The sequence below is a fragment of the Salvelinus namaycush genome, chromosome 32 (genome assembly GCF_016432855.1).
Source record: "Salvelinus namaycush isolate Seneca chromosome 32, SaNama_1.0, whole genome shotgun sequence".
In the NCBI taxonomy this organism is placed as follows: Eukaryota; Metazoa; Chordata; class Actinopteri; order Salmoniformes; family Salmonidae; genus Salvelinus; species Salvelinus namaycush.
The window spans coordinates 20,850,724-20,862,830 of NC_052338.1; the positions used below are offsets into that span (position 1 = coordinate 20,850,724).

At 41.5% G+C, this 12,107-nt stretch overlaps 1 protein-coding gene across 1 annotated transcript; it reads right to left on the reverse strand.

Moving 5' to 3' along the window:
• Window positions 1-320: 320 nt before the first annotated feature.
• On the reverse strand, window positions 321-11,763 carry si:dkey-206d17.12 (uncharacterized protein LOC563108 homolog). Its single transcript, XM_038972509.1, has 6 exons — window positions 11,653-11,763; window positions 9,804-10,382; window positions 4,781-4,920; window positions 2,825-3,059; window positions 2,499-2,599; window positions 321-2,315 (listed from the first exon to the last, which is right to left on the reverse strand). Exons 2-6 carry the CDS (start codon window positions 10,346-10,348, stop codon window positions 1,288-1,290), a joined length of 2,049 nt encoding a protein of 682 aa, XP_038828437.1. The 5' UTR covers window positions 10,349-10,382; window positions 11,653-11,763; the 3' UTR covers window positions 321-1,287.
• Window positions 11,764-12,107: the final 344 nt, after the last annotated feature.

The window sequence follows — 12,107 nt, forward strand, 5'->3', positions numbered from 1 at the left end:
AGGGGCGACCAGCTCTAGGAAGTCTTGGTGGTTCCAAACTACTTCCATTGAAGAATGATGGAGGCCACTGTGTTCTTGGGGACCTTTAATGCTGAAGACATTTTTTGGTACCCTTCCCCAGATCTGTGCCTCGACACAATCCTGTCTCGGAGCTCTACGGACAATTCCTTTGACCTCATGGCTTGGTTTTTGCTCTGACATGCATTGTCAACTGTGGGACCTTATATAGACAGGTGTGTGCCTTTCCAAATCATGTCCAATTAATTGAATTTACCACAGGTGGACTCCAATCAAGTTGTAGAAATATCAAGGATAATCAATGGAAACAGGATGCACCTGAGCTCAATTGCGAGTCTCATAGCAAAGGGTCTGAATACTGAAGTAAATAAGGTATTTCTGCTTTTTTTGTCTAAAGAAATATTACATTTGCACAATTTTCTAAAAACCTGTTGTCGATCTGTCATTATGGGGTATTGTGTGTAGATTTATGAGGAAAATATTTTATTTAATACATTTTAGAATAAGGCTGTAACGTAACAAAATGTGGAAAAGGGGAAGGGGTCTGAATACTTTCCGAATGCATTGTAGCAGGGCACTGAACGATCTGAAATTATAACAATAATACACAAGCCATCTGCTCTCACATTGCTGCACACAGTATGAATACAAAGTAGATAGTGGTATTGGCAAAAAATATTATACTGGTCTATTTCTATTGACTTTAGATCTATTTGTATGTTTTTGTATTAGAGGTATTTTTTAAATTAAGATGCAATTATACTTCTTCTCTGGACATTAATGTTCTTCAATGAACTTGACCCATAGAGCATCTACTTCACTACCGTACTAGACCGTACTAGACAGTTAGCTGTGACCACCATTATGGCACACTGTGCCGATAATACTCTTTATGCCATAATTCATCTTGATACATGTGTCTATATTAGTGCCCTAAGGCCTATGAACATGCATTCTGTAAGAATATTGCTCCTCAAATACATTACTTTTACCCATCGAATACATTCGAGGGTCTAGAAAGATTTATTAAATAGATACAACTTGCATCAACAATCATTTGCCTCCGGTTTTATGTTAGAGGCAATTTAAGCGACCTAGTTCCTGAAACACTTGGCAAAAACACATTTGGCAAAGCAAATACAGTAGGAAGATCAATGTTTCCCTAAAGTGGAAACACAGATCTTTACAGTAGCTTGGACAGTTTTTCAAGAGAGACTCTTTCAACTGAAAAAAAACTACAAATCCATCCATCTCAGAGCAACGAGCCAATCACAGGCCCTGTGAGGATCTCAGGGTGAGGATCTCAGCAGCCAGTCTCTGTGGGTCCATGAGATGGGGGAACATGTCCATGGCCCTGTCCACCAGACGGCCGTTAAAGATGGCCAGCAGCTTCTTCCTGACATCCTCCCTCTCCCTGCCGTCCTCCCTCTCCCTGCCCTCCCCATGGGGGCTCGGGTGTGTCCGGGCAGGGGACCAGTGTCTCTGCTGCTCCACCTGAGCAATGCTATGGAGAGTCTGAGGATAAGTCCCGAACGGGTCCGACCAGAAGGTCTGCTGTGAACGGTGGACCCTGCCCTGCTGTTGGAAGTCACTGGGGTGGCTGTACTGATGCATACTAACTGGATACATTGGTGTTCCATAGTTGGGGTAACAAGGGGGGTAGTAGGTCATCATGTCTGGGTTGTGGGTGCTGGCTGGGCCCATGCTATGGTGTGGGCTGTGGATTTGTTGGTATCCTGCACTGGGGCCCAGTGAAGGCTGAGGAACATGGGAGCAGCAGCTACAGGGCAGGTTGCTAGGGAGAGAATAGCATTGTTGTTTCATACTGGGGGAGGACTTTGACTGGCAGTTCCTGTACCCAGCGTTGCCATAGTGATCACAGTGGTTTCTAGAGGGGTCAGATGCCTGGGTCTCGAAGGAGCCCAGCCCAGAATCTAGCCTCTCTTGAGAGCCACTGGCCAGGGCCGAGTCCAGGTCGGTCGGGGAATGTCGGTTGGTGCTGGCCTTCATAGCTGGGGACCTCCAGCTGGAGCGATGGCCTCCCTTGAGAAGAAGAACATTCTCACTGGTGAGGCCTTTCTTCAAGGAGCCATTCCACTGATCTAGGGTCAGTTTCTGAGCCATCTCCTCCTCCAGGGAAAGGCCATAGGCATGTCCAGGACCTGTGGTGGGGTGTTTCTGTTGTGACAAGGGCAGCTTGGCCTTCTCCCGCAGCTCGTCAGCCAAAGAGCGATTGGATTGGTTGACTCGCTCCGGGTGGTAGAATTTACACTTTATTCCGTAAGTGCATTTCCTTCCTGGATTCATGAAATATAAACAAGAGTTAATTAGTACCGCTGAGTTTAAGCACATACAGTACAGTACATTTATTACATCCATTACAGTATTTGTGTCCGTTTGTTAATAATTATTTGGAAATGTTCCCCCCACCCATATGTAAGGTCAACCACAGGATGACCCCAGTAGAGATGTGATCTCACCGTAAGGACATGGCTGTTTGCGTGGTAACCGAGGAACCTTCCGTAGAAAGTTCTCCAGGGTGGGACCATGGCGACCCAGGGGGTCATCAGGGGGCATGAACCTGAGAGGGGGAGTAGAGTTTAGATTCATACTACACTGTGGCTAATGTATACTAAACAATAATGCATCATTTGCATATATTAATAGTTATAAACATTCATAAGCATTTATAATGTCTCATTCATGAAAGTTATAGAACTGTAACAACTGCATGATCAGTTAAAACATGAGTTATTCATCCAGTGTGCGCATTTCAGGGTTAATAATAAGCTACCACAAGACTTACTTGTCATTGACGAACGAGTACATGAGCAGCCTCTCCTCGATGAAGCGCTTCCACTCCTGTCTCTCGCCCTGAAGGTCACGGTATGTGTCGTTGGATACGATGACACCGTCTGACTCGTACGCCAGCTTGACGATGAAGCGATCGTCGTAGCAGACCACACGTTTGCCCGCTACACGCCGCGAAGGGGTGAACACCATGATTTTCTTTCTCTCCAGCTCACGCAAAATGTGTTGATCTTTAGAGTAGAGAAAAATATTAATGTTAGATAACCATTCAATTAGTTAATCATCAATTAAGTATTAAGATCAATCATGCATTCACATACTAATTCACTTGTTTCCCCCTGATCTTTGTGTAAGATTTTTTTTTTACCAGGCAACAAATTCTTCACAACACTTTCTCTCATGTTCTCATTCTCCTGGGGGAAACATGTCATCCTTTGTTGACAAACTTTATTGGAACTCGAGCAACTAAGATGCTCTGACAGTGTGCCGGCTATAGCATGTATGCTCAACGTTGATATGATATTTGGCACACACATATTAAAAGGACAAAGTTTAATTGAGGAGCCTCAGATATTTTACATCTTTCAATTAAACTCAGTTGAACACTATCTATATGTATATATAGATATATATACACATATATCTATATGTTTGAGACAAACATCATATAAACATTTGAGCATACACGATATAGCTGGCTTTTAGCATAAATTGGCAATGGATAAGGCATGAGGATAATTGGCTATGGCAATAACAGTTACTGTAAGTCAGCCAAGTCAAGCATCCTGCCATCACAGCAGCAGCTCATCGTTAGAGGACAATTTTTATGTGCTACTGCAGGAAGTAATAAAGATGTTGAGAAAAGTCCCTAATTTAATCAGATGAATAAGAGGTGGTTTGGAGATAAAGTTCAGCACAGGTTGCAATTTGGAAACAGAAAAATACTGTATCTGTGTCAGGTTTTCCCCTCCCGCTCTCTACACTGCTCTCACCAAGAGTAGGGAAGTTGCGTCACATTGAACCCTAATCCATTTTCGTGCCCAAGTTGTTTGCCTCAAGTTCCATAACTGACAAAGGCCAAGGCCAAATGGCAAATTGTTTCTTGCTCAAACACGAAAATGTTTTACCTTTCCAGACCAAAGAGACACTCTCTACTCAATCATTGAGATTGTATGCACATTTCCTGCAGTCAATATATCCCATAAGGTATTCAGTAGTAGAAAAAGTACCCAATTGTCATACTTGAGTAAGAGTAAAAGATACCTTAATAGAAAAGTACTCAAGTAAAAGTCAACCAGTAAAAAAACTACTCAGGTAAAAGTTTAAAAGTATTTGGTTTAAAATATACTTTAGTATCAAATGTAAATGTAATTGCTAAAATATACTTAACGATTCAAGGTAAAAAATAATTTCACATTCCTTATATTAATATTAAGCAAACCAGACAGCACGATTTCCTTTATTTATTTATTTTTACAAATAGCCAGGGGCATACTCCAACATCATTTACAAACAAAGCATGTGTGTTTAGTGAGTCCGCCAGATCAGAAACAGTAGTGATGACCAGGCTCTTGATAAGTTTGTGAATTGGACCATTTTCCTGTCCTGCTAAGCATACAAAATGTAACAAATACTTTTGTGGGTCAGGGAAAATGTACAGAGTAAAAAGTACATCATTTTCTTTAAGAATGTAGGAGTTAAAGTAAGTTCTCAAAAATATAAATAGTACTTTACACCACTGAAGGTATTATATAATTTTCTCTGTGCCATCTCTGATTTAAAAAAGCATATAAACTCAAAATTCCATTGAGTGCCTAAAACAAAATGTCCACCCACTATATGTATTGAGGAGGAAATCTACTGGATTACATAGGCTACAATGAGTGATGTTGTGTGATACAAAAAAGGAAGTAGACATTGGGCCCTGTGTGGTGTATTCCCGACATCGTACCTGTGATGGGGACATCTGGTCTGGGCTGCTCCTTCCTCCATGAGGGAACAAACACAGTGATATCAGTATGACCTCTGTCCAGGAAGAAATTCACAGCCAGCTGGATTCCCAGGCAGGAAAACACTTCCTTGTTCCCGTGGCTACAACAGAGGCAATAAAAATAAATATTGCTGAGCAAGCAATCCAATCAAATCCTTCTTTGTACACTACACTTCCTTGTTCACGTGGCTTCAACAGACGGGCAATAGAAATAAACTGTTGAGCAAGCAAACAAATCACGTTCGCAATGACTTATTTGTGTGGTCAGGGTAAGTGGCACCCTATAACCTACATAGTGCCTATGACTCTGGTCAATATAAGTGCACTATACAGGGAATATGTTTAGACTGTTTAGACTGTTGTTGTTCATGTTTTGCTGGGTTCTAGTGTACTATGGAATATATTGCTTTCTTATTCTTGACACTTCTCCCAGTCATATTTAAGGTTAGAACTACCTTTCTAAGTGTTCTGATATTTCTAGCTTGGAGTTGTATTTTTATGATAACATAGCTACAGTACTTCACTTTTTAATGTGTATAGTATTGCTTACTAGGTGTGTCCAATCAATTGTGTAACCACTCCCTCTTCAAATTAGGGCTAATTGGAAAAGCTGTTTAAAAGAGGACATTGTATTATTTCTTTGTACTCCCTGACGAAGGCCATGCAGCCGAAACGCGTCGGATTTTTAAAACCTTGTTTCTATTGAACATGCCATACAAATAAAGGCATTTTAATTAATTATATGAAGAGTGCCTTGGTCCTTCTTTCTTTTTGATGACCAATATTCAAAAATCTATTGAACTTAGTGGGGAAAATTTTGAAAGTTTATCATAAGACATGAACAGAATGCATCAGTGATTCGTATTTCCAAACTTTCTGAAGTGGCATAGGTGCTTCTACACCTGCATTGATTGCTGTTTGGGGTTTTAGGCTGGGTTTCTGTACAGCACTGAGATATCAGCTGATGTAACAAGGGCTATATAAATACATTTGATTTGAATTCCCCCAGATGATGCTAATGAAAAGTATTCTAGTAGATGGAAAAGCTTTCCCAAAAACCTTCTCAATTAAATGTTAACTACAAAGTTGCCTATGCTTGCTTACCTAGCAGAATGATCATGATTATTTGTATCAATCCAGTGGGTATTTATTTGGCAAACCGTACCATATGTGCGCACATAAACACAGCTAAACAACAGCATCTTGCTAGGTGAGCACTGGAATTAAAGGGTAACTTTACCCAAAAATAAAAATTACATTATATATATATTTTTTTAACCAGACTTCAAAAGTGGTCTCCTGATGTGGTAGAAGAATTGTGAACTTCAAAAAATAACTAAATTGGAGTTTCTATTGATAAAGTGCAACCTTGAGAGCAAAAACACAGGGGGAAACTTAAACCTGGAAAATTACAGAATCAGACAGAAAATATATTTTATAGGGCCCTACACTATGCCGTTTACTTTCTGCATCTACATCATATCGCTGAGTCTACCTTTAACAAAAACGTGTTATGGTAAAGATTTACTGTTGCACTGGTAAATGTATACAGTGCATTCTGAAAGTATTCCTTATTCTAAAATTGATTAAATTGTAAAAAAAAAAAAAAGGTATTCAGGCCCTTTACTCAGTACTTTGTTGAAGCACCTTTGGGAAAAGGAAAGGGTATACCTAGTCAGTTGTACAACTGAAATGTGTCTTCTGCCTTTGGCAGCAATTAAAGTGTTCTTGTGTATGACGCTACAAGCGTGGCACACCTATATTTGGTGAGTTTCTCCCATTGTTCTCTGCAGATCCTCTCAACCTCTGTCAGGTTGAATGGGGAGCGTCTCAGCACAGATATTTTCAGGTCTCTCCAGAGATGTTTGATCGGGTTCAAGTCCAGGCTCTGGCTGGGCCACTTAATGACATTGGGACGTGTCCCGAAGCCCCTCCTGCGTTATCTTGGCTGTGTGCTTAGGGTCAATGTCCTGAAGCGGGTTTTCATCAAGGATCTCTCTTTACTTTGCTCCGTTCATCTTTCCCTCGATCCTGACTAGCCTGACTGGCTTCCGTCTGGCCACTCTACCATGCAGGGCTTAATTGGTGGAGTACTGCAGAGATGGGAGGACCTTCCAGAAGGACAACCATCTCCACAGAGGAACTCTGGAGGTCTGTCAGAGTGACCATCGGGTTCTTGGACACCTCCCTGATCAAGGCCCTTCTCACCCGATTGCTCAGTTGCAGGGCGGCCGGCTCTAGGAAGAGTCTTGGTGGTTCCAAACTTCTTATATTTTAAGAATGATGGAGGCCACTGTTCTTGGGGAACTTCAATGCTACAGAAATTATATTTTTTGGTAACTTTCCCCAGATCTGTGCCTTGACACAATCCTGTCTCAGAGCTTGGTTTTTGCTCTGGCATGCAATGTCAACTGTGGGACTTTATATAGACAAGTGTGTGCCTTTCCAAATCAATTGAATTTACCACAGGTGGACTCCAATCAAGTTGTAGAAACAGCTCAAGGATGATCAGTGGAAATTGGATGCACCTGAGCTCAATTTCAAGTCTCATAGCATAGGGTCTGAACACATATGTAAATAAGGCATTTCATTTTTTTTTTTTTATATACATTTGCAAACATTTCCAAAAACATGTTATTGTTTTGTCATCATGGGGTCTTGTGTGTAGATTGATGAGGAAAACAATTTATGTCATCCATTTTAGAATAAGACTAACATAACAAAATGTGGAAAAAGTCAAGGGGTCTGAATACTTTCCGACTGCACATGTATTATCCTCATCAAAGGACAGGCAGTAAATACAATGCAATCAAGCCTGTTCCTGTTAGACTGTGAACTGATTTGCATGCTCAGATTTGCATACCTGAGCAATAAGGGAGAGATGTGCCTGTACGGGTGTGAGTGTGTATCAAAGTGGGAAGGAGGCCAAAGAAGACCGAGGAGCAGTGGATGGGGGAGTGAGAGAAAAGGTTGAGGCGTCCTCCAGACTAACTCCAGCCACCCAAGTCATAAACTGTTCTCTCTGCTACCGCATGGCAAGCGGTACCAGAGTGCCAAGTCTGGGACCAAAAGGCTCCTGAACAGCTTTTACCCCCAAGCCATAAGACTGCTGAACAGTTAATCAAACGGCTACCATTACTACTTGCTTTGACCCCCTTTTTATTTGCACTGAGTCTCTTGCACCAGCTCTATGCACACTCACTGGACTCTACACACACACACACATACTACAGTAACACACCAACACGCAAACTACCTGCCCTCCAGGACACCTACAGCACCCGATGTCACAGGAAGGCCAAAAAGATCATCAAGGACAACAACCACCCGAGCCACTACCTGTTCACCCCGTTATCATCCAGAAGGTGAGGTCAGTACAGGTGCATCAAAGCTGGGACCGAGAGACTGAACAGCTTCTGTTTCAAGGCCATCACTAGCACTGAGAGGCTTCTGCCTACATACAGACTTGTAACCATTGACCACTTTAATAATGTTTACATATCTTGCATTACGCATCTCATATGTATATACTGTATTCTATCTATTGCATCTTAGCCTACGCCGGTCTGACATTGCTCATCCATATATTTATATATTCTTATTCCATTCCTTACTTAGATTTGTGTGTATTGGGTATTTGTTGTAGACGTGTTAGATATTACTTGTTAGATATTGCTGCACTGTCGGAACTAGAAGCACAAGCATTTCGCTACACTCACAATAACATCTGTTAACCATGTGTGTGTGACCAATAAAATTTGATTTTGACTATATACACACACACATGCATATTGATGCCACACACACACTTTCACATATGCTGCTACTCTATTATTTATCCTGTTTGCCTATTCACTTTTACCCCTACCTATACGTACATATTACGTCAATTACATCATACCCCTGCACATTGACTCGGTACCGGTACTCTGTGTATATAGTCTCGTTACTGTTATTTTATTGTGTTACCATTTTATTTTTCTTACATTTTTAACTCTGCATTGTTGGGAAAGGGCTTGTAAGGAACCATTTCCCGGTAAAGTCTGTTGTACCTGTTGTATTCAGTGCATATGACAAATACAATTTTATTTAATTTGACTGTGTCACCTGATAGTGACTGAGTATTGAGGGCTGAACCACCATCCCGACTTCTAGCTAGATCGTAATTATTAGGTTAGTGCAGGAGTTTAGCGTAATAAGGAAATGATGTGTTCATGAGGACAGGAGGGGGAATTCTGCCGGTACAGTACAAACCACAAGTTCCTTCCTAGAAACAGAGATTAGATTAAAGCTGGTCGAAGCCTGTATCTACGTGTTTTCCATGAACATTATCCATTAAGAGTGATTATGTCTACATTATGTCCACCCCTCCATTTTCTGCAATTAGAGCACAGATCTGAGAGCACGACTGATTTGTTTGTAATGTTCACAACTGAAGAGCACTTTAATGCTGACTCAAAGACTTATTAGTGGTGGAGGTGGAGGTACGAGGAGTCCTGATGAGTGGGCAGTAATGTACATAACATGCAGATGTCACAGACCCCTGATACCTTCCTCAATGCTAACCAATTAGGTATCCTCAGGACCCTATCAAAACACAGCTGAATAATACATTCTGCTATAACTATCACCAGCAAACAGCAATTCAAGACACAAGTCGTTTCCCAGACACAGATTAAGCCTAGTCCAAGACTAAAAAGCACTTTCTTTGAAGAATCTCCATTGAGCATGCTTTTTACATTTAAGTAGACACTCTTATTCAGAGCGATTTACAGGAGCAATTAGGGTTAAGTGCCTTGCTCAAGGGCACTTCGGCAGATTTTTCATCTAGTCGGCTCGGGGATTCGAACCAGCAACCTTTTGGTTACTGGCCCAACATTCTCAAATCGGTACGCTACCTGCCGTCCCTTTTAATCTAGGACCATGCTTAATCTGTGTCTGGGAAACCAGCCATCAGACCCACAGTATGTAATTCTCTACTCACCTCATAGCCATATTACTCCCATCGATCACTATGGGTTTCAGGTCATCTCCCTCCTCACTGGCCGCATCCTCCCAAATTGGTGGAGGGGTGAGGGGCAGGCTACTAAGGGTCTCCCCTCTGGCAATCAGGACAGACATGGTAGTTGGGGCTCCCTCCTTCTCCATCCCTTCTGGGCTGGCTCCAGTCTGCACCAGCTCCCCCAGAATCCTGTTAGTGTCTGTGTTCAGGCCAAACTTCTGCAGCACGGTCTGGACCTGCGCTGGAGAGTAGCCCAGTTTACGGTAGAAGTCCAGCTGAGCCTCTCCAGGGTCTGTGGCGGTCTTGCCGCTCTCCTCTGGGGCAGAGCATTGGGTGCCACTCGGGTGCATTCTCTCACAGATGGGATAGGGTGGATGATGATTGTGGAAGGCAGGCAGAGCGGAGAGCCATCCGTCTGTGTCGTGGGGCTCTGTGGGGCTCAGACGGGCTGTGTAGGAGAACTCATTCCATGGGAAGACCTCTGCGACTGGGCACAGCTTTGTGATGGGACTGACTTCTATGTTCATCTCTCACCCTTCGGGCAGTGCTCATATGTCACACCTGTTTTAAAAAAAACATAGTTTTGGTTGTGTGAAGTGGTATAAAAAAATGGTTTCCCCGATCATATCAATACCATTAGGTTTAAAAACACTACAATCTGATGACAGATCACATCTCACTTTAGTATTGAAATTGACGTCTGTATTAGTTCTCTCCACAAATACCATGAATAATCAGTTCATTTTACAGTTGTCACAAAATACTAATAATTAGTGGTCATGGTTTAATAGCATCCCCGCTCATGTCTGTCAGTATCATATAATGAAGCCTAAATAATTTATTGTATTCTTTCATACACTGTACATTTACAGTAGCCTTATTTTGGTCAGAAAATACATGTCTGTTATTGATATAGTTCTACTGTATTATACTTCGACTGGGCTACACTCATATTCAATGGATAATGGAGATTATTGATTAAGTTGGCCTATAGTGTCTTGGTTAATTTTGTCATTGCCTATAATGTCTATTGTCAGCCACTCCAGTATTTTCAAGAAATTAAATACATTTCAGGTGTTCATTCCCAGAGACATGTAAAATGTATCCTACCAACCTGAGTTACCAACCTGAGTTCGCCTTCTTTGATTTGTTCTACAGGTTAGTTTTGGAAAATCTAAAAGTCTGACTTCATGAGATTTTGACACCGTTATCTAGCCCAATGTTGGACTGATAGGTTACTCCTTAGTCCAAAGACCGTACATGTTATGTTTAAAGGGCGAATTGGTTCTGAAACAGCCAAATACTCCATCTAAACGTGAATCGATTCTCAATTGCGGTACAATAAACAAATCCCTATATTTTCATATCAAATCGAAATAAATGTAACAAATACAAAATCTACACTTACTGTACCTTGTGTTAACCGATTTTAGCACAATTGTAGCGGATTGTATTTTTCAGTGACAACAAGTCTGTGGCATCAGTCTTTCGTTTACACACAGGTGTTGGGAGTTGCAGATATCCAATTAACGTTAGCACAGGTAGGCGAGTCCACTCACTGTCTTCCGTGGACAAGCGCTGTAAAATGGCAGTGTCGGAACCCTAACCCTACAATAGGTGTGTATCAATTTAACGTTTTGTTTTTTGTAAATTATCTCTCGCCGATATGAAAGATAAGGTCCTTATGCTTTCAAAACCGTACCCCAAGCGATGCGTCTTTATGTTCCGACCGACCGTCGCGCTTCTTAACAAAAGTCCCCCATACAGAAGACGCCTACATGTTCCCAAATAAGAAACGAAGTAAACCCGTTAACGTAGTTATCCTACTTACCAGTAATTTATAGTCCAACAGTTTCGGCCACTAATTTTATATGTTCGTGTTGCTATCCATGTGAAATATCTTGTTCTCTATGAGCAGTTTCACGGTGGACAGTAGGCTACAACAGCATATTGGAGGCGATGACGTCAATCATACGCTTCAAACTCTGAACAAGGAAATAGTGTTTTGTTTCGCTATACTTTTTTTACACGTTTATTTAACTCGGCGAGTCAGTTAAGAACAAATTCGTATTTACGATCCAGCAACCTTTCGGCCCAACGCTCTAACCACTAGGGCTACCTGCCGCCCCTATTTGATGTAGCAATGTAAGTTGTTGATCATTTTGTATTATGAATAAACGAAAAAAAAATGTCAACAATGAAATAGAGGGTTTTCCGTCTTATTTTCTTTTGGTAAGGAAAGGAAACAGGCCAACTGCAGTTGATCATTTATTGTCTGACTAAACA

Excerpts from the sequence above, each read along its gene's own strand:
- si:dkey-206d17.12 (XM_038972509.1), bottom strand. The coding sequence starts at position 10,348 with ATGAACATAGAAGTCAGTCCCATCACAAAGCTGTGCCCAGTCGCAGAG. Across the intron at positions 3,060-4,780 it reads ACCAGATGTCCCCATCACAG|ATCAACACATTTTGCGTGAG; the intron begins GTACGATGTCGG and ends TCTACTCTAAAG. Across the intron at positions 2,316-2,498 it reads CAAACAGCCATGTCCTTACG|GAAGGAAATGCACTTACGGA; the intron begins GTGAGATCACAT and ends TCATGAATCCAG.